We start from the raw sequence: 27,264 nt of genomic DNA on the forward strand, positions 1-27,264 counted from the left end.
TGACCTTAAATGGGCTGTTCATGCTGGAAATCCCTCCATTTGTGCTGAATTCAAACAATTCTGCACAGATGAGTGGGCCAAAACATCACCACAGAGATGTGAAAGATTCATTGCCAGTTATACTTGAACACTTGATTTCATTTGTTGCTGCTGAGCATGGCCCAAGCAGTTATTCGGTTGAGGGTGCCATTACCTTTCACACAAGGCCATGTAACTTTGAGGTTTTTTCCCCCTTAATAAATGAAATTACCATTTAAAAACAGCATTTTAAGTACACTTAGGTTACATTTGTCTATTTACATTTGTTTGATGATCTTAAATATTAAAGTGGGGAAACTAGGCAAAAATATACGAATTTGAGAAGGGGGCCGATAGGTTTTTTTATGGGATGTGAAGGAACCTGTGTTTTAAAATCTCCTAACTTCCGTGATTCCAAGCGTGCTCGTTTTCGTGAAAGAACTTCGTTCACAATAATGTATAAAAAACAACCAATTTATTCCTGACAGAGGAGTCTATACATTTTGCAGAGCTCTGGGTTCGTAACTACCCTATCTTATCCTTAGCAGATACAGTAGTCGAACAAAACTATCTGACTCTCCCCCAGACTTATACAATGTTTCAAACAGGCCGGTGTGGAATCGCTGTCGTCTGATTGGTCCGTAATCTGACGTCATCGTTGTTCGGCCAAATGATGACCATTTGATCTGGGTCCAGAGGTCGCCTGCCGATGTCTCCTGCATTCAATGTTTATAGTGGCTCCCCGCAGTTCCTTTCTTCTTTGCCATCTGTCTCCAAATACCCCCTGATGGGGGCCACATACCCCCCGATGGGGGCCTTCCTGCAATATACTCCTATACTCCAATACACATTCTCTTCCAAACTAGTTAGAATTACATATTAGAATATAAAGTATTCTATATTCCCTTCAGATGGTATTTACAGGGGAGTTGAAAACTGTTTTGCCACATTTGCACATTTGCACAAAAGTGTGTCTTGTGTGTGTGAGAGAGAGAGACTGATGCGTGATGCGGAACATACTATGTGTGCTTGTTCATAGAAAATGAACAGCGTGTAAGGGGAGACAAAAGTGATATCAATACAGTACAACACCCTGACAATGTTATTTCTGGCCAGCAGGAGGCAGCGGTAAGTTTGAAGCATCTCCAAACTCTACACTGTAAACGTAGAAGAAGAGGATCTGAACCGCGTTCACGTGACGGCGGTTGTAAATGTAAACAAAAATCAAACGATGTAGTCACACTAAAACGGAATAACATCCATCCATTTTCTGAGCCGCTTCTCCAAACATAAAATGGGGGACAATCGACGCGTAAACCCGGATTGGATGTCACATTTACCCGAAGAGCTTCTTGACGTATCGCTGTGGAACTTGGCCATTCCCGGTAAACACAAACATATTGCACCCCGGAGGGAATGGCTAAATATACATACAGTCTTTTAGATCCAATGTTTATAATATAATATTATTCATGTTTTTATTAATAGTAATTTTTAACGCATGCATTGTTTTGTGTTGTTTTCATTGCGGCGATAACTGGATGAATATCCTACGGAAGCGTATTGCGTTCACTTGGATAAAAAGAAAAAAAAAACTCCTGTTTTTCTGAGTATTTTTTTTTGAGGGCTTTGTTTTTGTAACTATTTGTTTTTAGTTTTTCTGACAAAAAAAAATTCCACCTGTTTTTCTGACTATTTTTTTCTGTTTACCATATCTGTCCCACTGATTCTGGACAAACATTGCTGTAGCTAGCAGATCTGAATGGGTTTTCCTCCTGAACAAACGCAAAGTCCGCAGGTGCCTGCGTAATGTCGACAAAATAATAACAATACCATCGATGTAACTCAAAGACAGGAGTATCTCCCAGTGTTTTAAACCCATATCAAAATAAAACTTGATCAAACTGAATAAGCCGGTCATGTTGCTTACTACGTATTCCGCAAAGAATCACTTGCAGTTCGCAGGTTCTCGCGTGAGTTCGATGTGTCCCGATAACTCATAAAAAAAATGTGTCAGAAAAACTGGTGGAAAAAAATTTGTCCCAAAAAAAGAAAAAAATAGTCCGAAAAACAGGTGGAAAAAAATTTGTCCGAAAACCAGAAAAAATTAGTCAGAAAAACAGGTGGAAAAAAATTTGTCCGAAAACCAGAAAAAATTAGTCAGAAAAACAGGTGGAAAAAAAATTGTCCCAAAAACAGAAATAAATAGTCAGACAAACAGGTGGGAATTTTTTTTGTCAGAAAAACAGAAAGAAATAGTCAGAAAAACAAAGCCCTCAAAAAAATTACTCAGAAAAACAGGAGTTTTTTTTTATCCAAGTGAATGCAATATGCTTCAGTCAGAAAAACACGTGGAATTTTTTTTTCCGAAAAACAGAAAAAAATAGTCAGAAAAACAGGTGGAAAAAAAATTTGTCCGAAAAACAGAAAAAAATAGTCAGAAAAACAGGTGGAATTTTTTTTGTCAGAAAAACAGAAAAGAATAGTCAGAAAAACAAAGCCCTCAAAAAAATTACTCAGAAAAACAAGAGGTTTTTTTTTTTATCCAAGTGAATGCAATATGCTTCCGTAAAATGTCTACACTAGCCTATCTAAAAAAAAAAAATACGGTATAAAGTAAAGAAGGCATCAATGGCTGGAAATGGTAGCTTTCCTCCTAAATATACGTCACGGACACACGTATTTGTACTGAGCATGTGTCTTTCAGGGAGCCATGACAGCATGTCTTTCTGTCTGGACTTGTCCTCTCCTGTCGTGAAGTCGGAGTCGTGGCTCCTCAAAGTGGTCGACAGACTTGCTCCCTGTTGGACGAGGCCTTGCGTATTCCGCTGGGCCACTACGCAGGTACAAGCGAACCTTGCATGCTGCCATTCTTTTATCCAAAACATAATCCTTGATTCTAAATGTAATAATCTTAGGCCTCTGGACTCCGCATCCTAGTTTAGTGTAAAGTGCGGTGAGGTTCATGATTGGTGAGGCACTGATCACGTGACGTCTGGAGCTCTATGACGCTCAACTCAACACTGCCACATGCTGGTTTTGGCACCGTACATACCAAACTCCACTGTGCACCTTTAGTGGCTTTTCTGATCGATAAGAAAGTCACACACTTTAATTAAATGTATTAGACAGTCTGTTAAATGTCAGTCAGTGCAGTACATGTGTGATAAAACGATTGCCGATGTTGTGAGGAAACACCAATGTCTCTTGTGTGAAGCTACGGACCAATCACAGCCTGCCTGAACGGATGTGTGCGTGGTCTCTTGAAGCATCGTGGGAGTGACAACTCAACGTGACTCATAACTGCGCTTCCTATGCATTTCAACAGGAAATATTAAAATTCAGCTATTTTAATGATGAAATTATTGAATTGAAAAAGAAAATCAATGGAACGATTTAATGTAATCATAAGGTTTTTTTTTTACTATTCACATGCAGTGGAAAGGAAAGACCACCAGGGGGAAGTGAGCCTCTGCCTCACTTGCCTACCCTGACCGCACGTCACTGGTTTAGTGGTGGGTTAATGACCAGGTTAGTTGGGGCGCGCATTGCACAAAAACAAATCTTTTCTTTGAAAAACAATAAAATGCAGTCCTGGACATATATAAAGGTGGTCTATATCCTATAAGCGGACGGCTGCATGGCCGAGCTTGGAAAACGACCACGACTGTCGCGTCGGCGATTTAAGTCTGACTTGAGTCAAGTCATGTGACTCGAGACTGCCAGCTCAGGTGTGCATATTTGCATGTTTATGGCTTTCTTCCTCTGTGCGCAGCAAGCTGTACTCAGTCATCAGTGTGACCTTGGCATTCGCTTCTTGGACCTGCGGATTGCCAGGAAGTCAACAGAGTGCATCAAGTTATTCTTTGCCCATGGTATCTACACGTGGATTACTGTCAAGGTACTGTATATACACACAGGACCTGTTTGACCAAGACATCCACTAACTCCATGAATATTAAAAGAATATCTATCATAAGTTCTTGTGATCACGAAGAGGAAAAGTGTAACGGTGACCATGGAACAGAACCACAACACATTTTCAGGAAAAACCTACCACGACATATTAAATTAAATGGTGACAGGTGCGTTATGGCTCCCATTTAACATGAGTTTGAATGTGATTGGTTCATTCTGAACACAGCCACATTCCCAGAAGGTTTGCACACTTGGGTACCGTGGACCCCCCCCCCGCAAATTGATTAAAAACAAATTGAGTTGTACAGGTCTTAGCTCACATTAATATTGGAAAAAGGTTTGAAATGATTTATCTTCGTCTTATGTTTTAATATCACAAAATCATTTGAACAGGGGTGTGCAGAACACTGGAACAGTTTCAGCAAATTTACAGAGTTGGATACTTTCAATGGCGACTAATGGGAATTTACAGGAATGTTTGTTTATTTGGTTCTGAACTTAGTATTCATATATAGTAATGATGATTTGTGTGTCAGCAGGAGGCACTGAAAGAACTGGCCACCTGGCTGGATGCACATCCTAAAGAGATTGTTATCGTTTGCTGCTCACATTTCAGTAGTCTGACTCTCAGTGACCACATACAACTTGTAGATTACATCGTATCACTGTTTGGACCAAAGCTCTGTTCTTCACAGGTAACCTGGTAACTTAACTGTTATATTAACTCTCTGGGCTCTATGCCATTTTAGCTGTGTTTCATGCAAATGTAATGCAACTTATCAAGGGTGGGTTTGTGTCTGATAGTCATTTCCAACTTCAGCTCTTTAAATATATCAATAATATACTGTTTACATCAAATTGTAAATGTTGGCCATTTGAAACCCATGAAAACTACATTGTTTAATTCCATGTTATTTACTGGATTAAATAATACAATTTGGATAAAATGGGTTTCATTCTATAATCAGCAAAAAATTATATTGTGTTTTCTATCAGATTACATAATTTATCAATATTTGGACAAGAATGCACTATGTAATATCACTTTTCAAAAGAGGAATTTCATGTCTTCTTTTACCCCAATGGAGCAAAGGAATGATGCAATTTAGAGATATCCTCTACTGACAATGAAGTGTTACATTTTACGAAGTGTTAGCTTCCTCTGCTGGTTGGCGAAAGACTACTAGCAATACATAAGAAAAAAAGGTGGTACTAAAAATAGTGCATATAAAAATATATTTTTTTAGGTTGTTTTACAACCTGTGTTTGGTGGAAACTGGAATAATTTGAAGGGTTGAAAAATACAAATTAATGGATATTTAATACTCCTGCCCGATGATAGCTGGGATAGGCTCCAGCACGCCCGCGACCCGAGGGAGGAGAAGCGGCTCAGAAAATGGATGGATGGATGGATATTTAATACTAATGACAGGAATTGATTGAAGTTAAATTTTATATGCATTACAAGGCAAAAATATATATAAAAAAAAAAACATCTTTAAAATTTTACGTCTGTATGTGACCAAAAACAAGCTGGAAGGGTTATAAAACCGAACAAGGCCTTGAAGGTTCATGTTAATGATAGAATGAATTTTTCAAAATATTCTGAAATTATGGACTTTTTCTGCAGGATTGTCCCACCTTGCGATCCTGTTGGTCCAAACATCAACAGATCATTGTTTCCTATGGCAACCAGGAGATGGTCCAGCATCATCCTGAACTGTGGACTGAGATACCTTACTGGTATAAATATACCTTACTGGTATAAAACTGACTCATAGCTCCCTGCCAAACCACCACCACCATGTACTAAAATGTAAATGACTTTCTGTAGGTATGCTGACAGCACTGATCCAAAAAAGGTGATTGCATACTTGGAGGCTCAGAAGCGCAAAGGAAGACCAAGTAATTTGGATCCATTCATGCAAAAAAACAAAAAGTCATACATGACTATAATGCAGCAGTTGACCTTAATAAATCAACTCACATGGCTGGTCTTTCCTGATATCTGTTCTGCCAGCTGGTTTTTACATCTGTGGCCTGAACCTGACTGAAAACATTCAGTTTGTCTTCCGCCATCCCTTCCAAAACATGAGGAAGATTACCAAAACGGCCCTCGCTGTGCTGCTAGGCTGGGTGGGAGAACAACGACCAGGACCTGAAGTGGGCAACATCAACATCATCTGCTGCGACTTTGTGGGCGTCTCTGACTTCTGTGATTGTGTAATCGGCCTCAACTACAAAGGCCGGTGCTGAATGAGACCAAAAACAACCACTAGACAATCAGCACTTTGATCAATGTAATGCTATTTAATCACACACAAGTTTGAATGTGCAGGATAGACAATGGGGGTTGAATGTATTAGGAAGTATATTTTATACCAGAAATCCCTCAGACACATACACTCCTCCACCTATATTTTTAGGGTTTTGTAAATTTGCTTGGTTTTCTTTGCTGGAAGTTAGAAAGTATACAGAATTATGTATTGTTATTGTGAAGTATTTGGGAGGCAGAACTCCCAGAGACACATACACTCCACTTTTTATGTTTTTAGTGCCAACACATTTTTAAACTGTGTGAACATTCATTCATTCATCTTCCGTTCCCCTTATCCTCTGTGTGGACATATGGGGGGAAATCCCCTAACTCGCACTAGACTCTGGAGTTGAATAATGGATGCTGATAACACCAAATGGATTGCATTTCTGGTTAATAGACATGATTAAGATTATTACTCATTTGTTGTTCATTTTATATTCTAGAACATGGAAAACCCGATTTGTACAATCAACTGCATAATAAATTTTAAAGTTGCTTTGGTCTTATTCTTTCGTGTGACAATACTGACAACATCCAGTAGTTTATGCTCAGCATTCAGCTATATGATGCTGACTTTCATTAAACTGCTGCAAAAATTTCACAACTAACAAGTTTGACAGAAAACAGGAGGTTGTTAAGAATTTATTATAGTTAGCTAATGATGAAATGCCAGAAGGTTTCAAGTATGCATCAAAAGCAGCAGACTTAGGGAATGAATGTTTGGACGAAAACAATGCAAATAAACTGCAAAGGGTTAAAAAGGATAACAACATTTGGCGGAGTCTTGCCTCAGATTGGGATGCATCAGTCCACCACCAACCAATTACTCAATCATCCCCCCATATGCAGTTCATTTCTGGACTCAAATCCCTCTTCTTAGTTTGTTTTCCCAAGGTCACAGAGACAATCTCCGCATGCTCTGCGTGAACTTATTTCTTCTTCTTCTCCTGCGTGCTGGTGAACCACTGATCCAGAAGCTTCTTGCTGTAGTAGATCTGCCAGCCGTGCACCTGCACGGAAATGACGATCACCAGATACATGACCATCACCGCCGAGAAACCAAAGATGACACGGTAGGCTTTGCCGTGTCGATACAGCTGCTGAGCAAACGGGAACATCTCCATGCTGCCGTAGATGAGCGGCGCCACGGAGAAAAGCCCAGCGCTGATCATGGAGATGACCAGGTAGCTGATGTTGTTACGTGGCAAAGCCATGAAGCTGAAGGCGGTGGGAATAACGCTGAGGAGGTACGGGTACTCCCACTGGTATGGAGAAGCGATTGTTTTGTGGGACACCAGACTCAGATGGCTCACTGTCACCTGATGCAGAACGAGACACTTTAATAGGAGCACGGCTGACATACCGCTAAAATAAGTGAGTGAATTTCTACCTGAGCGGCCATTAGCATCCAGATCAGCAAGTGGACGATGTTGAGTTTACGGATTTCAGACTTCAGAGCCACGCTGTGCACACAGACACAAAGCGACACAAGACGGCATGATTAATAAGCAGCCCCTTCAAGAATTTGCAGGCTTTTTTTGGGGGGTGGGGGGGTTATTGTGGCCTAAAATGTATGATTTCACAGAGCATTTGACAAAAACTGTGATAGATGTGATTTTAAGCTTTTGTTGTGATTAAATATTAGCATTGAGCTCTCTTTCCTCTGCCTTACTCAGTGATGTCTCACACACTTAAGGACCCCATTACATTACACATTCAACTTTATATTTTAAAGACAGATCGAATTTGACATTAACACACACAAATAAATTATTAACAACAAAATGCTGGTAAAATATGAAGGTGGCGAGTACATCTCAGACAAAATGATTTACAGTCGTAAATAATTAAACAGATTAAAATAAAGACTAAATGGAGCATTTAAATACAAAGTACAGGGTTCCTACACATTTGAGATTTCAAAATTCCATACTTTGTCCAGACCCTAATTTCCAGATGGATAGATGTGTATCATTCTGATTCTTTATATGCCATTATGTTGTCAATTAATGAAAAGACAGGCAGCAGAAGACGGTTGCCTCTGTGAAAGCCATTAATCCTTGATAATTGTAGAACTCTAACCTTGATTTGAAATCCTCTTTTCAAATGCTAATTTGAAAACCTAACGCTGTTTTGAAACACTAATTGAAAACCTAAACCTGTTTTGAAACCATAACTCTCTTTCAACCCGAATTGGAAACCCTAACCCCGTTTTGAAACTCTACTTTGAAAACTGACCATGTCTTGAAACCCTACTTCGAAACCCTAGCCTCATTTAAAATCTGAAACCATAACCCTGTTTTAAAACTAACACTGTTTTAAAACACTAACCATGTTCTGAAACACTTAATCAATCTTTAACTTTTAACCTTTTTTCAACTTAATCAATCTTTAATCAAAGAAATGATTAAATCACTCATTATTGTTATAAATTTGCAAATTAAGGGTGCTACGCATCAATTGGAACAATGTAATGATTTTTTTCGACTGGAACTACTTGACGTTCGAAGGGCCCCCACCTAACACTCTCCCGCACTCGGGCTGGGCGGGGACTGGCTGCATCGCGGTCCCTGCGGCTCGGGGGCGGGGGGGAATCACAATGGGTCTCTGCGGCTCCCACTGGGTGGCCAGTTGTCGGGGAGCCTCAGTGGGGTCGGCGGACCGCCCTGGGTCCCTCGGTGTGGGACGTGTCCCGTCCACAGGGCTGCTCTCTGGTGGACCCCTGGGCCTGATCCCGCCCCTCAATTGATTGGGTGGGGTCCTCAGCCTCCGCGGTGCGGCCACAGCAATTAAAGGACACTTCTAGCAGGCACACACCCCTAGGACTCTTTCACTGGGTGTGGGGTCACACACTTACTGCGACAAAAAACTCATGAATATGCAAATCGCTTGTGTATCCCCTCACTTATACTCTCGTCCTGTAGACTTTTATAATTTACATAATTAATCCCACCATACTTCAGTTGTACAGTCGGGTTCACGACCCTTGTCGTGCATGCTGCTTCTCCTGTCCTTGTCCTGTTCTATCTTGTCCTATCCTTCCCTCACAGGGTGTAGCACTATAGCCCCATGCAACACTCATATTTCATGTTTCATTGTTGTCGATAATGTAATGATTTACTTCTCTCATCTTATCTACAAAGAGTGCTTTGTCTTTTGTCTTTGTTTCTCTCTCCCTTCTAAAACTTTGTTCTGTTTGACTGATCAAGTCTGATTCTCAATAAAACCTCAATTATAATACTAAGAAACCACAGCGGAATCTTAAGAACTCCACTGTGACACAGTAACACTGTTCCGGCATAAAAGGGATATAGATTTTCCATTCTGCTTTACCTAACAGCCGAACAGGACAAAAAAAAAAACGAAGGGTCCCAACCGATGTAATTTTCTGAGCCAATCAGAATCGAGTATACACCAAGACCATGGTATAATACAGTATGCTCTCACACAAATTTAGCTGCACTTCATCACAAGCACTCACATATACAGAAACAGGTGAGTATGCCGCCATTAATTTTATTTTACAGTAAAAAAGTGTTTGTCAATGGATGATTTTCATTTGTGCTCCAACACAGCATTGCACAGGGTGCTACTTGGACATCAGAAAATTTTGCACTCCCTTTAGCTGAATATTTTGTTGGGCAATGTCACACACACCTGTTGTTTCGCACCAAAAAAACAAGGAAGTGAATTTGGTGATGTAGTGTTACATTTGCATGGGTGACTGCTACAGTATGATTGGTGGAACTCACAGAAAGAAAGCTCCAGTTTAATTAGCAGAAAAGTTGCAGTAACTGGATGAAATTATGTTGATTGAATTTGCATGAATTGTGGTATTCGCTGCATCCTGAATTGTTGAAGGGCCCTATTAAGGATGAAATAAAAATCAGCAAATCACTAATAGCACTTTAGTGGGACATACCTCATTTGGTAGTGTGAGGCCACTCGCTCCCTGTGTTCAAAGTCACTGCCATCTGTGCCCGTTGCACGCGGTCCTGCCCGGGAAGCCATGGCTCAGTTCTGAGTGACAAGACAGTCCACAAGTCTTAAGTTGTGTCCGAAATCACTCACTAACCAATATATAGTGCACTATATAGTGGTTAAACCATTTTGTAGCGGTGTCTGAATGCTTAGTGATTAAATTCAGTGCCCTATATAGTTCATTCAAAATTTCCCACAAAGCATAGCAAATGTAGTGACCAATTCATGGTCCCTCACGGAGTCGTGATATACCATAATGCATTCCGTCTTAAAGAAGTAGAAGAATTGCTAGATGCGTCAGAGACGCAGGGAGTGAATTTTTAGTATAAATGTAACTTTTCAACAACAACAAAAAACATTCCACGTACTTGTTTACAAAATCATCTCGTTTTAAATGTGCAACAGCCTCCTTTGTTATTGTGCGACAGCTGTGACGTCATTAACAGAGCGCCGTGTTGTGAGCTCACTATTTGGAGAGTAGGGAGTCGTGAGAGTGAACGATATCGGACACGCCACTAGAGCTTGTCATGGCAATGTGAATAAATAAAGTGGTTGGGAAACATTCTGTACACTATTGGAACAACCAGTACTTAAATACAAAACATTTGTAATATAGCAAGTACTCGCAAATAGCATTACACAGCATGGTATATTGGATTTTTAAATTTCCTGAGTGGAGGAGCGTGGGGCTTCGGTGCTTTGCTGACGGGCCCCTTGAACGTAGTCAGAATGCAGACTGGCATCTCTCCAACTAGTAGCGATTACTTTTGTCCAAACCGAGACTATGGATTTATTCACAGCCAAGTAGCCTACTCGAGTTCCCATTTAGAGGTCAGACCTCCTTCCCCCTGTTACACTCCTTAACTATCAGTAATATCTGTATTAAATCTGATGATTTAACTGAAAAGGCCATGGCTAGCACATCTAAACAAGTGCGACTTCCAAAGAACGGATTCATTTATTGTGTTGCGGGTTACCTTGGGTCAGATGGCTAAAGGGCTAACAGTTAGCGTAGCTTGGAGCACTTGTCGACGCTAATGTGCTGTGAAAATGATCCAAATGTATATTTTAAGATTATAAATACATGACAGCACTTACATGTTACTTCCAGGTCTTCGTATTATTCGTCGGGGTGTGAACTGATTGAACTGGCCAACGCCGTCGATGTGCGGAAGCGGAAGGCGGCTGACATTTCCAACTATGATTGGCCAGACAGACTTCTTCTTCGTTCATAACGGTGGTTGCAAACTATAATACTGCATTACAGCCCCCATCGCTCTGGAATGAGTACTGGTTTTGCTGACTGACTAAGCCAAAGTGGTTCACAAATTTGCCACCTCAAAAAATACTTGCTCTCCAAGTACAGTACAACCAACATGACCAAGATTAAAATACTGGAGCGTACCATCATAAACCAGACAGAGGCCTTTTCCTAAAAGGTATTTTCAATATTATTGTAAGCCATTGTAACATCATACACAGTTTGAATGTTAACATTGTGCTGAAAAATATATGTATATATATATATATATAAACTACTCAAATAATGATTTTATTAAAATTTATTGCACATAAAAGTTAAATAAAGACACACAGTGCTAAAAGATTAAATGTGAACGTATTAAATTTAAAAGTTAAATCTAATTGAACCGTACTGAACAAATGTACTGTACTGGATTTTTAAAAAAAAAAGATTGAAACACTGTAACATAATGCACAGTTTGAACATTTAATTCAGTGGTTACTTTTACCACACTTTGAGAACTACTTGATTTAGCTGTTCATTGACATGACTGATTGGATTCTTTTATTTAGTCTTGTTTTCTTCAAAAATTCAAATGAATGTCGAATGATTTTATCGTTTGTTTGTTTTCTCAAATTTATATTAAATGTCTCTGGTGCATACCTTACCACTCTCATAGTTTTTACACACCCTAAGTACAGGACTGTGAATCGATTCCATTTCATTATTCAAATGTCCCATTTTCATGTTTTCTCAAAATAAAGAGTTGTATTTATTCCAGTATGCCCAACTGTCAACCTTGTGTCGATCATTTGTTTTTCTTTTCAACACCAACCTTTGTCTTGTTTTTCCCACTAAAGGGTTAAAGTCCCAGTAAGACCCATTTAACTATCTTGTAAACAAAAGAGTCTTGTTAAAAAGTCGCACAATGAATTAATAAAAAATAAATTTAAAAAATCGCAAGGTGTGAAATCTGCCTTCAAAATAGTCAAGAACTGAGACGTTCTTTCAGCTTGCAGACGCTGTGAGCGTGTCGGTGAATGCTCTGAAAACCCCATATCCCTGGAACTTTCAGCTGTCAATCAAATATGTGCCTTCTCAACGGCTCCTAAACTGGGAGGAGAATTCCCAACAACATACATTGCTCCCACAAGCTGCAGAGAAGAAGCCTGAGCCGTGCCGTAATAACCAGCAGCCGCAGCAGCCGCATCGCCAGGACAATTTTCCCTGTTGAAATTCAGCGGGACAATGCACTGCTGTGGCTGCCGAAGGTTGCAACCTAAGCGGCCGGATGGACAATTTATTTTCCCTCCTCACCCCACAACTTGCAGCTGGCAAATGTCGACCTTAACGCCATTGCACTGTACCTCTGGTGGCTATTTTAACTGCAAGCTGGCAAGGGACAGCAGATCCTCTCCAGTTTGCTGCTGCCTCGCAATGCAACACGTGGGGGCAGACACACTTCAGTCCAAATAACACAAAACACATTACACTTCAGGGAAGGCATTTTTTCGAGTTGTAGGCACACAGAGGTTTGAAGGCCAATTGTACGGTAGTCATGGGTCAACTGGAAGTGGCAATTACGGGAAATGGGCACTGCATGGAATAACGGCGCTTGGGGTTTATATAGTGGGGGAGGGAACTCGTGCCACAGCCCGGTTTCGTCACAGGGTTAGTTTTTAGCCTGGCCAAAAAAAATCCGGCCACCTGAGATGGTGAAGAAGAGTTTTAAGCTATAGCTCAACAATTCAGTACTATATTCTTCTCATTCTTTGCACGTTTTCAGCACTTACCTTGAAACATATTTTTTGTAACACAAAAATGGCTTACCTGGGACCTCATGTATGAAACTCTCCCTTGTACTACCTATTATTCCTACATATATCCAGACAAATCCGATTGGTCCCTCAATCATAAATTCTGAATAGCATTATATATTTTTTATAGACAGGTCACACCTTCCACTTTCCTTTCCAATATGCAAGCATGCAGAGACTGGATCTGAACAAACTAGTACTCTAATCCGTTCTAATGACAGGATTATTGTTATTTCTGATGAAAAAATCTGATAAGTGGTCTAGTACCTTACAGCCTCTTTTATTTTAAATTCTGCCTCATTAGCCTTCTTTTTCTTTACATTGGAGTTTACAAGTTAGGAAATACAGCAGCTATTGGGGAATTGACGCTACATTTTGAAAGTAATCTTTTTAAAGTATTGTACAGTACATACAGGTTTTGGAGAAACATATGCTGCCATCCAAGCAACGTATTTTCTGCTTATTTCAGCAAGACAATCCCAAACCACATTCTGCATGTGTTACAACAGCGTGGCTTCGTAGTAAAAGAGTACGGGTACTAGATCAGCCTGCCTGCAGTCCAGACCTGTCTCCCATTGAAAATGTGTGGCGCATTATGAAGCGTAAAATATGACAACGGAGACCCCGCACTGAACAGTTGAAGCTGTACATCAACCAAGAATGGGAAAGAATTCCACCTACAAAGCTTCAACAATTAGTGTCCTCAGTTCCCAAACGTTTATTGAATGTTGTCAAAAGAAAAGGTGATGTAACACAGTGGTAAACATGACCATGTCCCAGCTTTTTTGGAACGTGTTGCAGCCATAAAATTCTAAGTTAATGATTATTTGCCAAAAACAATAAAGTTTATCAGTTTGAATATTAAAAATCTTGTCCTTGTAGAGTATTCAATTAAATAGAGGTTGAACATGATTTGCAAATCAATTAGAGCGTCTGCCTCACAGTTCTGAGGACCGGGGTTCAATCCTCGGCCCCGCCTGTGTGCTCAATCATATGCATGTTCTCCCCGTGCCTGCGTGGGTTTTCTCCGGGCACTCTGGTTTCCTCCGGGGACTCTGGTTTCCTCCCACATCCCAAAAACATGCATGAATTGGAGACTCTAAATTGCCCGTAGGTGTGAATGTGAATGCGAATGGTTGTTTGTTTGTATGTGCCCTGCGATTGGCTGGCAACCAGTTCAGGGTGTACCCCGCCTCCTGCCCGATGATAGCTGGGATAGGCTCCAGCACGCCCGCGACCCTAGTGAGGAGAAGCGGCTCAGAAAATGGATGGATGGATGATTTGCAAATCATTATATTATTTTTTTTATTTGTTTAACACAACGTCCCAACTTTATTGGAATTGGGGTTGTATCTTCACCTACACACTTTTCGCATTATTCACATTTTTGTTCTTCAGTATGGAATCACAAGTTTACTATACTAAAGTAATACCGTAAATAACCATTAGTCAAACACATTTGTGTGTGTGTGTGGGGGGGGGGTATTCCATTTTAGAAGCAAAACAACAATCTCCCACGACTGCTTGGCAAAAGGAAAAATATTTAACTGCAGTTATTAGTACAACAGCCTTTGTTTGGGCAAAACGCTGAAAACACTTTTTCCACTTTGCATCCACAAGTCAAGACTTGTATCAAACAATGTAGATAGGATTTACTAGCTGGCATGCTGTGCATGTACAGTATTTGTAAAATAAATTAATAAAGTTTGTATTACAAATAAAAGCAGTTGATTCTGCAGCACAAATCCAAATGTTTCTCTTCATTAATATGCCATGAGCATTTTAAGAAAAGTTGCAAGAAAAAGTCAACAATAATGAGTAAGTGACAGCCATTTAATCTATCATCTCTGTCATTAGACAGTGACATATTTGCTCCCTCGAAACTATCAAATAAAATGTTTATGAAGCTGCAGACAGTTATTGTACATAAGACTGGTCAGCACCTTTCTGTAAAAGACACTTCGTTCATATGTAAATACAGATGTAATGATTTTATTGCAATATCAAACAAAGACTGTGACTATGTTGCAATAGCACATGAAAACATTTTCACTTACTGTAATTTGTACAATTCCTGCTTCAATCATGTCATTTCTAAATACATGTGTTTTCACTTAGATTGGGTACAATAAGTACCCAGAAAAAGTGGCGTGGACATACTGGCTAGCATAAAGTCCCGCTGCCTGTTCAGATGGCAGCTGTACATGCACAGTGTCAGCCTGCTGTAAAGGGAGTACAGCGCTACCTGATGCCTGATCTAGCAAGCCCTTGGTGCACTCATCGTAAGTGTACAGCATGGGCTCATTGTTCTTCATTAGTGCTACCCACACATTACTCCCTTTGCAGTGGACATGGTAAGCAAAATAGTAAACCCCTGGTACGCTGCATGTAAAAACACCACTTTGAGGACTGTAATCCTGATTACTGTTGTGTAAAACCTTGTCGAAAATCACGGGAGAACCAACAGGAGGGAATGGATCGGTTCGCTTTACAGTGAAAGCTGGCATCTCCAAGGCATTTTTACCTATGTAGCCACCATTCCTTGGCTTTTTGAAAACTTGTTGTTGACCACTGTATGGACCAGATACTGGAAGGGTTTGTCCAAGGTCAGGATATGTTGCAGGTGGTCCTGGAGGTCCAGGTTGCCCTGGTTGTCCAGGAAGTCCGTGAGGCCCAATAGGGCCAGAGCTTCCCTTAGGACCAATCTGACCAGCAGGTCCAGGTATTCCCTCACCAGGATAGCCAGGTACTCCAGGAGGGCCTGTTTCTCCTTTTTGACCAGGCATACCAGGAGGTCCAATTGGTCCACCTGGTCCTGAAAGTCCTGGAATCCCCTGCGGTCCCTGGTGGCCTTTATCACCAGGTTGTCCGACCTCTCCTCTTGGGCCAGGTAATCCTGCAGTACCGGGGGGGCCAAATATACCCCTGTTACCTGGTTCGCCTTTGGGGCCGGTTGGTCCTTGAAATCCTCTCAGTCCAGGTTGCCCTACCTCACCTATGAAGCCTGGGCGTCCCGGGAGGCCTTGTAATCCTAAATCCCCTTTTAATCCAGGATTTCCTTTCAGGCCACCATCACCATCTTCACCCTTTTGTCCTGGGAACCCAATATTACCTGAGGGCCCCATTGGGCCTGGTGGACCAGGTCTACCACTAGAACCTGTAGGACCAATAACGCCTGGAAGGCCTTCATGACCCTTTTCTCCTTTTGGACCTGGTGATCCAGGAAAACCATTGTGTCCCTTGTGACCCTTGGGTCCTGGAAAACCTTGTTTGCCATAACCAGGCAAACCTTGACTTCCTGGTAACCCCGGAAAGCCTGGTTCACCTTTGCCTCCAGGAAGCCCTGGTTGGCCTGTAAATCCATCCTTCCCTGGTTTTCCAATTCCCAATGAGCCGGGTGGCCCTGGGTGGCCTCTCTCACCAGGTGGTCCCACTGGTCCTGGTTCACCATGAGGACCAGCTTTTCCTAGCATTCCTGGCTGCCCAGGAAGACCATTCACACCAGGTTTGCCAATCCCTGGCATTCCAGCATGTCCAGGTGGGCCTGGTGGTCCACTCGGTCCTTTCAACCCAGACAAACCAGGTATACCAAGTCCTTTTTCTCCTCTGGGGCCTGGTTGGCCATGAAGCCCTGGAGAACCTCTTTGACCTGGCTCCCCTTGAAGACCCACTTGTCCTGGCAGACCTTGACCTCCTGGCTTTGAGATTCCGGGTAGGCCAGGTGGACCTGGAAGTCCTTGAGGGCCAGGAAGTCCATTTGCTCCTTCATGACCAGTGGGTCCTGTGTCACCTTGTGGCCCAGGCAATCCATGTCCCCCTGGTTTTCCAGGCAATCCTGGATTTCCTGGTTTACCTATTCCTGGGTACCCTTGAGGACCAGTAGGACCTGCTTTTCCTGGTATTCCTGGCAATCCCTGTCCTGGCAGCCCTGGTGGTCCTTGAGGCCCTGGTGGGCCCTGAACTCCCTGAGGTCCAATGCGGAAACCTTCTCCAGCAGGACCAGGGGGAGGTGGACCTTTGGCTCCTCTGGCGAATGTTTGTCCTTAAAAATAATGAACATTTGGTCATAAGAGGTGAGGATTCAATACAGATTAATAGACAGGCCTAAATTCTTTAGTGATTATTTCATTTTAAATAAAAAATGTGAGACCTTTGCGTTCTGTCGATAGCCGCTCTTTGCCCAATTCAAATGGAAGCTGAGGGAGCTCCATGCCATACTGACCCAGTAAAGGCATCTCATTCCCTAAGAAGAGCTGTTGTGAATGGCCATCGTTGTAGTGTGGCTGGGCCTGGTGTTGTTGCGACTTTGTTTTGCTTCTGGAGAATGTGCCACCGCAGGCCAGATGGAACACAGCGATGAGTAGGTGGATGTGATGGAGAACTTTAGGAGTCATATTCTACGGTAGAGAAAAAAAGTAAGTACAGTGTATCCTGAAAGTATTCACAGTACTTCACTTTTTCCACATATTGTGTGTCACAGACTTATTCCAAAATTGATTAAATGTATTTTTCCCTCAAAATTTCAGAGCTGGAATGATAACCCTATCTGCAGCATCCACCAATCAATTCTGTATGGTAGAGTGGCCCGACCGAAGCCACTTCTCAGTAAAAGGCACATGGCAGCCAACCTGGAGTTTGCCCAAAAGCACCTGAAGGACTGTCAGATCATAAAAGCACAAAATCCTTTGGTCTGATGAGACAAAGATTTAACCCTTTGGCGTGAGGGTTAGAGTTTGGTGAGTTTTGTTTGAGGGGAAACCAGGCACCGCTCATCAACTGGGCAATACCCTAATCTCAAATCCCTGGTGGTGCAGCATTATACTGTAGGAATTTTTTTCAGCAGCAGGAACTGGGAGAATTGTCAGAATTGAGTAAAGATTAATCCAGCAATGTACAGCAACGTCATCATGATGATCTCAGACTCGGGCGAGAGTTTATTTTTTAGCGGGACAACTCTGTAAAGGTCCTAAGTGGCACAGAGAGAGCCCAGACTTTAATCCAATTAAACATCTCTGGAGGGATCTGAAAATGGCTTTGCACCGTTGTTCCCCATCCAACCTAAGTGAGCTGGAGAGGTTTCTCAAAGGGGAATGGGCAAAACTACTCAAAGATACAGTGTGCCACACTTCTAGCATTATACTAAAAAAAATACTTGAGGTTGTAATTGCTGCCAAAGCTGCACCATTAAATATTGAGCAGAGGCTGTAAATACTTAAGTGCATATGATTTCTCCGTTTTTCTTTTTTTTTTTTTTTTTAATTTGTAATACATAAAAAAAAAAAGTGTTGTCATTAGGGGATGCAGTGTGTAGAATTTTTTCTTTGGGAGGGAATTTCCATTTTGGAATAAGGCTGTAACATAACAAAATGTGGAAAAAGTGAAATGCTGTGAATACTTTCCAGATTGGCTTTTTTTCCCCCCAAGTTCTGATATTTCAACATTTTCAGGAAACAAACTCAACACTGATCAATAAGCAAAATCAAGTTAATTGCAAAAATTTGACTCCTAAAGTTCGCAGCAGCTAAAAATGCCATGTTTACTTACGTTCTGATTTGTTCTCCTTGCCAAGTATCTTTCTTTGTCCACTGCCTTGCCTTACATTAGGTTGCTTCACTGACACGTTTCCAAGGTTTGAGAGGGACAGTGGCCATGTATGGACTCTGGTCAGGTCTCAACTCTGACAAAAAATGAATGGCAGGTTCATGATCAACTTGTACCATCTTTACCTTTATGCAGTGATGTACAGTATGTTCTCTGAACATTCTGTCATGGCGATGGATCGGTAGATACATAGCACGGTGCGCACAGATTACATAGAAAGAAAGGTAGATACACACGAGGTTAGAAGAAGCACACTTACTCAGCTCTTAATATAGCACAATTCTGTTGTACAACAATGAAACTACAACTGCGATAATAAACACATTGTTGAATTAGTACTTTTGGTGTCACATTTAGAAATGTGTACTGTGTTGTTTTTCCCATTTTTTTTTTCTTTTTATAATTTCTTAATTCGGCTCTCATTAGTAGATCGTGAAAGTGGTCATAATGTTCTGGCCGGTTAGTGTTTTCAATGTGGACATTGGCTTAATCACTTAACAAGAGTAACAAATCTAACATTGTAAACACTGCGACAAGCATCTGAAGAATATCTGATTTCCAACATAAAGATCCAGCACCATGGACAGAACCCCATACCGTTTCACATCCCTCATCTAAAGATCCTGCTTAGGTACAGGAAAACCAGCAGGGTTAACAAAATGAAGGACAGTGAATGGGAAAATTAAACCTGACAAGCTGGAGAACTTCAAGCCTAAGCATCTGGATACACTTCGGCTTTTGCAAAAAAAAAATTTAAGGTTTGTGATAAATTGCAAGTCTAGATAAGCCAGTGTCATTTACAACCATAATTGACTTGTTCCTCATTCTCTTGGAATCTTCACTTTCGCTGTCAAGTATCCAGGTATTCAGTGACTTGAGAAGTAAGAAAGAAGTGTTCCGATTATAAAAACCTTTATCAACTGTATAAGAAAAAAATTTCATTTATATTTTAACGTTGCCCTGTGATTGGCTGGCGAGCGGTTCAGTATATACACCGCCTCCTACCCGAAGATAGGTGGGATAGGCTCCAGCACGCCCGCGACCCTAGTGAGTATAAGTGGTAAAGAAAATGGATGGATGGATATTTTAACATTCCTAATGGCCATAATAAGTGTGACCTGTCGTTAATATTATATAAAAACAATAAAGTACACTTAACATCACTTGTTGAGGCTGTCCAAAATGAGGCACAAAAAGCCCAATAAATTTCCAAGTACACAGACACTCAGACATATGATTCCTGAAAATTATGAACTATAAACTGAAACTTAAATAATTTACTACAAGATATTAATATTGTGCATGAAACAAGACTATTGTCGAAATTCTTCGATTTATTAAAAACAGTGCTCCACATATGTGCTGCGCATGCGCACAGAAGCTATTAAACGCGCACCAGATTTAAATGTTACTGCTGTGCATTGGCGTACCAACCATTTTGTTGCTTCTTGTTTTAAATTTAGGAGCAGACGGGCCGCGAGTAGTGTCTTTAAACGAACAAATCGTTTGAGTGAACGTACCCCGTGGAACCTCTCTTTCTCAGTTCAGTAGAGCTCAGCCGCGAGCGTTCTCCACAAACGGTGACACTCGCGGGGCAGCAATGGTAACTGAGCGCGCAGGGGCCGCTGACGAGGTGGCAGATCTTGGTCTCGCTGCGCATGCGTCAAAATATGTCTTTACGTGAAATCGGTGCGTGTGGCAAATCAGCTGATCGCTTGGTCCCATATTGCAAGTCAGGTGTTGGCAATTCATTTTTTGAAGGAGCCATGTGAGAACCTGAAACGGTTGTCGAGGGCCACAACAACATGCTAACCTTAATTGTGTTAAATATGAATTTGTCTTTTTTTTTTATAAAGCAGTAAATTGTTTTAATAATCAGCTACTTAGCTCTGTTGTTATAATTAGGAAATGAAAAATGCGAGAAACCATTATAATCAGTCATATTAAAATGATGTTTTTACAAATGTTATCATCACATCACTCTTTAATTAACATTCACAAAAAAATCTATACAGTGACGATTAATGTTTTTTTTTTTGTATCATTAAAGTGTGATGACATTCTAAATTGGCCGTAGGTGTGAGTGTGAATGGTTGTTTGTTTGTATGTGCCTTGCGATTGGCTGGCAACCAGTTCAGGGTGTACCCCGCCTCCTGCCCGATGACAGCTGGGATAGGCTCCAGCACGCCCGCGACCCGAGTGAGGAGAAGCGGCTCAGAAAATGGATGGATGGATGGACATTATGAGCACAAACCACTAACTCATGTTAGTCATTCTTAGTCGGGACTCGCAAAGCATTCCCGGGCAGAGTCCCCTCTTCCCTCCACCTTGCACACAGACGACACATCAAAATAAAAGCGGCACATACTTTACATTTTATTTTGATCACAAACCGTGGACAGGCCAGCTGTGGCCCGCGGACCGAACTTTTCGCAGATGTACAATAAGTCTTTAATTTGATCTATGAGGCCTGTGGGTCAGGGGAAAAAAATAGCACGAAGCTCTGATTGTCCTTTGAGAACCAGACCAAAATTATGTGCACCCCTGAGTCCAAACTCTGACAGCATTTGGAAGTTAACAGTTCTAGTCCTTCACTTGCATCATCATTCCTTTATACTCAAAGAACAGCAAGTTTGGGAAATACAGAAACTTTAAAAATGTGCAATGACAAGTAAGACAGCAGAGCTTTGAAAGGCATTTTTACCTGAAACACATGTTAGACCTGATATCCAAGAATGTATCAATGTGAACTGTCTGAAAGAGAACAGCATGTCTCCATCAGGACCTACAGCATCAATCAACCTCATTTGTTATGGCCAATATATACTAGAGTCCAGAATAAAGCTCCCTTTATTTCTTTGCATGATGTTGATGATCTGTCATATTTTGCAAAAAAAAAAAAAACAACAACTTGCAGACGCTTTTATAACCCCAACATGATGCAATAGTCTTTACCAGTTCCAGATGGACTACTTAAAAAGCACAGTCTTTGGAGCATTTGCTTGGAGCTCAGAGTACATTTGACATGCAACACTCAGCTGATGGTAACAAGAACCGCGGCCAAGACATCTGGGATATGCACCTCTGTGTGTGTCCGTGAGTGCACTGGCCAGCTGTATTTTTAGTGGAAAGGAGCACAACTCTATATTTCAACTCTATTTAAGTACATACATCTTTGATGATGCCATTTTAAAACAGCATTGAAAGTGAAAGCAGTCACAGCTTGCATATCATGTAAATGGTAAACGGGCTTTACTTGTATGGCGCCATTCTAACTTCAAGCTACTCAAAGTACTTCGATATTGTTGCTTTTACAAGTCTGACGAGCCAAGTAACATGTGTTTTATTCCAGCTCCCTTCAACCACTGGCGCGGAAATATACGTCGGCTACATGCACATAATTGCACTGCAAAACACACAGAGGGTGTCTGACTTATTAACAGAATTTCCTTGAAGTGCCGGGAACCGCAAGTCACCTTACGTCTAGCCACAGTTTTTTTTTTTCAGACAAATGCCAACAAGCAAATTCATTGCACTGCACATTTGGCACCCATAATTCATTGACAGAACCTCATGTGGTTGCTTTATCTCATATTTGCACTGGGTCCCAAAGGTACTCCTCCGTGTTTTACGGCTTTGATGGGCCAAAAATAACATGCGATCAGTGAAATTATGGGAAATTCTGAGGTTTATAGCTTGCATTTGTTTAATTCTAGATTATAAACTTTGATTTAAATATGCAATACAAAGGAGCTATTGTCCAGGGCTAATTGTTTTTCCACACTGCAAAGAAGCAGCTGGTTACAATACAATACCAAATCTAAATAAAAAATCTAATTGATTGCTAAATTGGAGGAAGAAAATTCATAAGCAAGCAATCATTGTTTTTATTTTTCAATGTGGGTTTTATTTTTCTGTTAATTGTATGGATGTGTAACACAAAGAGCAAAATGATGTGGTGCTCCTTCAACACTATTTTGAATGTTTGAATTTTATCCATCAACTAATTATATTTGAAGAAACTGTGCTGGGCACCCATAGCTACTGAGCGTCATTGGCGTACACTTTGGGCTGTGCTACCTGTCAACGGATTACAGATGTGAACTCTCTCCTTTTAAAAATACAAACCACATTTCAGTTGTACAGCCGGGTCCACGATCCCTGTCCTGCATTGCTTCCCTTCCTGTCCCCGTCGTTTCCAGTCCTGTCCTTCCCTCACAGGGTGCCGCACTTGTGACCCATGCAACACTCGTATCCAATGTGTCATTGTACTAGTTATATAATGCTTTAATTTCCTCATCTTGTTTACAGCTAGTGCTTTGTCTTTTGTTGTCTTCTTTTCTTATATTATTTAGTTACATTTTCACTCTCTCTCCTTAGTTTTGTCTGTCACACCCCTTTAAAAACTGTTCTGTTCTACTGAACGACTGTAATTCTCAATAAATATCCATCAGAATACAAAGAAACCACAGTGGCATTTTAAAAATTCCACTGTGACACAGTAAAACTGTTCCAGCATAAAAGGGATACAGAGCTTCATTTTTCCTTGACCTAAACAAAAAACTAATTTCCTGAGCCGTCAAGCTTTGTAAAACATGTCAAACTACTGAGTTCATGCAACGTGCTGCAGCATGAAGGTGACACCTGACCAGTTGCTATAACAAGATATGACAACCTAAAGATCAGAATCGACCAGTGGTGAGTGGTTAGGGCCAGCAAGGCCTCAAATTTGGCCTAAACACTATCGGAAGTACTGATCTACATTTTCAACCACAATTCTAATATTTGTTCTTCGATATTGTATTTATTTATTCCCAACAGCCTCTTCTCATTTTGTAGAGTTTCTCTTAGCTGCACTGCTTCCAGTACATGTATGTGGATGTTAGATTTGTTTGTTCATTCAGATTTCAGCCTGTATGTGTTCTTTGCCATTGCAATCCAATCTGCCAGGGGCCTTCAGAATCAGGACTGCTGGCTCATGTAACTTTAACCACAGTGGACCCTCGATAAAACGGACCCCAATATGGCAGATATCGGATAAAACAGACCGTCGGGACTGATCAATATGTCCAAAAATAGTTTCCATTTGTCACTTGAGCTGCTGTTAACAAAGTCTGTTAGTTCCAGAATTGGCCGCTGTTGTTTACTGGCGCTGTAGTGCAATGCAGGCAGAGAATGGGACTGATGTATTTTCGGTTCACAGGTATACAATATTACGAGATCAAATTCCAAAAGACGTGGAGGGCATGTGATGATGCACGCAGAGAGAGAGAGAGAGCGCAAGAGAGAGCGAGAGAGAGCGGCATTGTTAACTGAGGAATACAAAACAAGTTTCTGGAGTCTAGAACATGCTATATTTTTGGTACAGTCACAGTCTTTTTTTTTTTTTTTTTTTTTTGTCAAGCTGTTTGCCTCTGGCAACAGATTTGAAACCAGGAAGCACAGTAATTCCTCGCGGTTTATGAAGGCGACTCCCCTATGATGAGTATTGTACATCAACAATGTCACCATGACCAAGCACGACATGGTAAGTTTGGATAAAATGTGAAACTTTCAAGCATTTTCAAACTTTTTTTGATTATTTCCAATAACCTTGTGCTATACTGGACGTTTTTGGCCACGAAGAAAACCTACAAAACAATCATTTTGTGCCAGTACTGTACAGTAATACTGGTGCATATGGCCTTAAAAAAGTGCTTCAATGTAATGGACAAACGGCTACATCGGACGACACCCGGCCCCTTTTAATCCATTCTATCGAGGTTGAACTGTAAATGATTCTTGCTGCTGCTTTAACCAATCATATTTCAAATTTGCCTTCACAAGGCCAACAAGATGGCCAGCGATGATGTCAGCATTTTTCTGTCACCCTGATTGGTTGGTCAGAGCACAATTTGTTACAGTCAACTTCATCTGTAGCGATCTGCAAACATTAACGCATTTAATAATCAGCATATTTGGTGAGTATTATGTATATTATTTCATAAAATGGATGGATGGATGTTTTTAAATAAATAAAATGTTATTATATAAATATTGATTGTGAATGTCCAGATGATGTACAGATGATGTACATGGTACAGTTACATGTTTTTATACTGTATTGTGTTTTTGTATAATATTGATGGTTTTTATAATTGCAATGCGGTAGTAGTGGTATTAAGAGGTGGGTAAATCTTCCTACCACACTCTCTTGGCTTTGGACTGGGCCTGCACCACCCAGAGAATGACGATTCTCCCTCTGCTATGAGGCTAAATGTTCCTACATTTAAATACTGTAATTACGGTGTCAAATATTAGAACACAACATGCTCGATATCTGCGAAACACAAGGATGAGATGATTACAAACAGAAATTTTCCAACCCAACTTGCAGGAGAGGAGCATTTGTATGCAACATTTGTATGTAGCAAGTGGGATACAAGAAAGTGGTGCACAGACACATGGTGGTGGGATCAAGAAGCACATTCTCTCCATGCTACATCAACATTTCCTGTCAGGAGGCGGGAGCGAGAGTGGGGCACAGACAAAGACATTAAGAAGGCATCAAACATAAAAGGCTGGCCCTGCTGAAGGAATCGTCTGGTCCCCCTTTGCACCCGTTAAAGACAAGGGGCACCTGTCCAATAATAGCGCAACAGCAGCTAACCTCCAGGATGACATGTTTTGAAAAATGTATGGTTAGTATTCTCTTTTGTGGTGCTCATGAGCTCTGTTGATGTTCTTGAATCAAAGCTCCAGTTCTAATCAAATCAAGCACCAAACAACAATTCATCCAAATCAATGCACAGAGGGACAAACCAATGTACATTGAGCTAGCAGCTGCACAAACAAAAAAGTATACAGACAGTGATACAGACACAAACGGCTGCGTTTGTCAACTTGTGGGGCCTGCATGATGATCACTTCACATTCTGGATACAGAAAGAATGTAGTTTTGCAGCCACAAAGCCACACTTATTAGTCGGTCATTCTTTTCTCTATATTTTCAAACTTCTGATGCATTTCAATTCTCTGCAGTGTTTTGCTGGCAAAGAGACAATGCAGAAAATAGGATGCAGCTGCCAGACATGCCAATAACACACACACAAAACAAAAAACAACCTAAAAACAAAGTGGTGATGCACCTCTTACCGTCACGTGTTGTTGCTATACAACTGGGTGGATGTCGCTCAGAACTTTGATACGTACTGGTGAGGCTTTTATGTGCAAGAGGGAGGAGCTGCATGAGGAGAGGAGGGAGCCCAAATACAAAGAGAACCACAAGATCTGCTAAAGGAAGAAGGCGCAGAAAACGGACAACTGCAGAAAGGCAGTCACAGTGCTGTAATCTACTTCGGTTTGCCTCAATTTACATTAAATTGCTATAAAGTTGTTTCCGATTACATAAGCTAAATCTGATACAAGATACAAATCTCTGCCTATACACAATACAACCTTGCCTCATGAAGCCAAATAATGTAACCAGCCTTTTCGTATCTCTGTATGATCAATTGCAATTATACAACATTGCAAATTAACTTGGATCATGAAAATCTCTCTGTAGTGTTCATCAAAATTCACAAAATGCATACATTAATCCAACTGTATTCTACTGTGTATGCGTGGCTAATGGAATAGCTGATGATTGCATGTGATCAAAATGACATTTTATCAAAAAAAAAGAGAAAGGAAAAATTCTCTTCGCAAACCAGACGATGTAATCTAGTCTCGTCTGGTTTGCAATCCATGTGCAATTTTACTGAGGGTTTGAACTTTTGCTCAACTTTTTGCCTATTTCAAGGTGTCATTTCCCACTCTGAACAACTGGTTCACATTTAAGTAATATTTTGTTGTTGTTGCTTTTTTATTTCACTTCAGCCTCTTCAGGAAGAAAACACGTCTGCCAATTTGCAGTCAGAAAATAGTTGATTATTTCCCTGTATCCATCATTTTATGAGGGTGTAACAAACATAGCACATGGCAGAGACAACATGATCATCAGGGAAACTGTCACCTCACAGCTATGCATACCCGCAGTTTGTTCCAGTTTTTTTTCTCATGCAAAGCGATATATTGACATCTTGTAGAAAAGGCTACAATCTTGTTAAGTGCACACTATTCTTTAGTCTCCATCTTTTTGTTAAAACACCAAACCTGTAAATTACAACAACAACAAAAATACAAATTAGATTAGTGTCCCGCGACCCTAGTGAGGATAAGCAGTACAGAAAATGAATGAATGAATGATTTGCTGTTCACATTTGGTGGTCAGGGTGATGGCCTCTCTTTTGTAGTGCACACCAGTCTCCACTAGAGGGTCATTTACTGTACAGAACTATTGAGACTGAGGCCTTCTAAGGGCAAAAATAAGGGGAAATTGGCAC

At 40.9% G+C, this 27,264-nt stretch overlaps 3 protein-coding genes across 6 annotated transcripts; 1 reads left to right on the forward strand and 2 right to left on the reverse strand.

The window, feature by feature from the left end:
• Positions 1–1,189: 1,189 nt before the first annotated feature.
• zgc:112023 (PI-PLC X domain-containing protein 1) lies at positions 1,190–6,752 on the forward strand. 3 transcript variants are annotated; one of them, XM_061677762.1, is made up of 7 exons: positions 1,190–1,403; positions 2,726–2,862; positions 3,794–3,919; positions 4,473–4,631; positions 5,567–5,679; positions 5,771–5,841; positions 5,957–6,752. In XM_061677762.1, the coding sequence occupies exons 1-7, from the start codon at positions 1,313–1,315 to the stop codon at positions 6,190–6,192; spliced, it is 933 nt and encodes a 310-aa protein (XP_061533746.1). In that variant the 5' UTR covers positions 1,190–1,312; the 3' UTR covers positions 6,193–6,752. The 3 variants fall into 3 exon arrangements, with proteins under 3 accessions (XP_061533746.1, XP_061533756.1, XP_061533765.1); XM_061677772.1 differs by having other exon boundaries at positions 4,476–4,631; XM_061677781.1 differs by lacking the exon at positions 4,473–4,631.
• Positions 6,753–6,885: 133 nt separating this feature from the next.
• LOC133403160 (protein jagunal homolog 1-B) lies at positions 6,886–26,068 on the reverse strand. 2 transcript variants are annotated; one of them, XM_061677801.1, is made up of 4 exons: positions 26,033–26,068; positions 10,179–10,276; positions 7,647–7,719; positions 6,886–7,575 (listed from the first exon to the last, which is right to left on the reverse strand). In XM_061677801.1, exons 2-4 carry the CDS (start codon positions 10,265–10,267, stop codon positions 7,186–7,188), a joined length of 552 nt encoding a protein of 183 aa, XP_061533785.1. In that variant the 5' UTR covers positions 10,268–10,276; positions 26,033–26,068; the 3' UTR covers positions 6,886–7,185. The 2 variants fall into 2 exon arrangements, with proteins under 2 accessions (XP_061533785.1, XP_061533777.1); XM_061677793.1 differs by lacking the exon at positions 26,033–26,068 and adding an exon at positions 11,336–11,446.
• On the reverse strand, positions 14,066–26,077 carry LOC133403143 (collagen alpha-1(VIII) chain-like). The gene is made up of 4 exons (XM_061677748.1): positions 26,033–26,077; positions 18,842–18,974; positions 17,448–17,694; positions 14,066–17,339 (listed from the first exon to the last, which is right to left on the reverse strand). Exons 3-4 carry the CDS (start codon positions 17,689–17,691, stop codon positions 15,412–15,414), a joined length of 2,172 nt encoding a protein of 723 aa, XP_061533732.1. The 5' UTR covers positions 17,692–17,694; positions 18,842–18,974; positions 26,033–26,077; the 3' UTR covers positions 14,066–15,411.
• Between the last annotated feature and the right edge of the window lie 1,187 nt (positions 26,078–27,264).

Source organism: Phycodurus eques, chromosome 1 (assembly GCF_024500275.1).
Source record: "Phycodurus eques isolate BA_2022a chromosome 1, UOR_Pequ_1.1, whole genome shotgun sequence".
Lineage (NCBI taxonomy): Eukaryota > Metazoa > Chordata > Actinopteri > Syngnathiformes > Syngnathidae > Phycodurus > Phycodurus eques.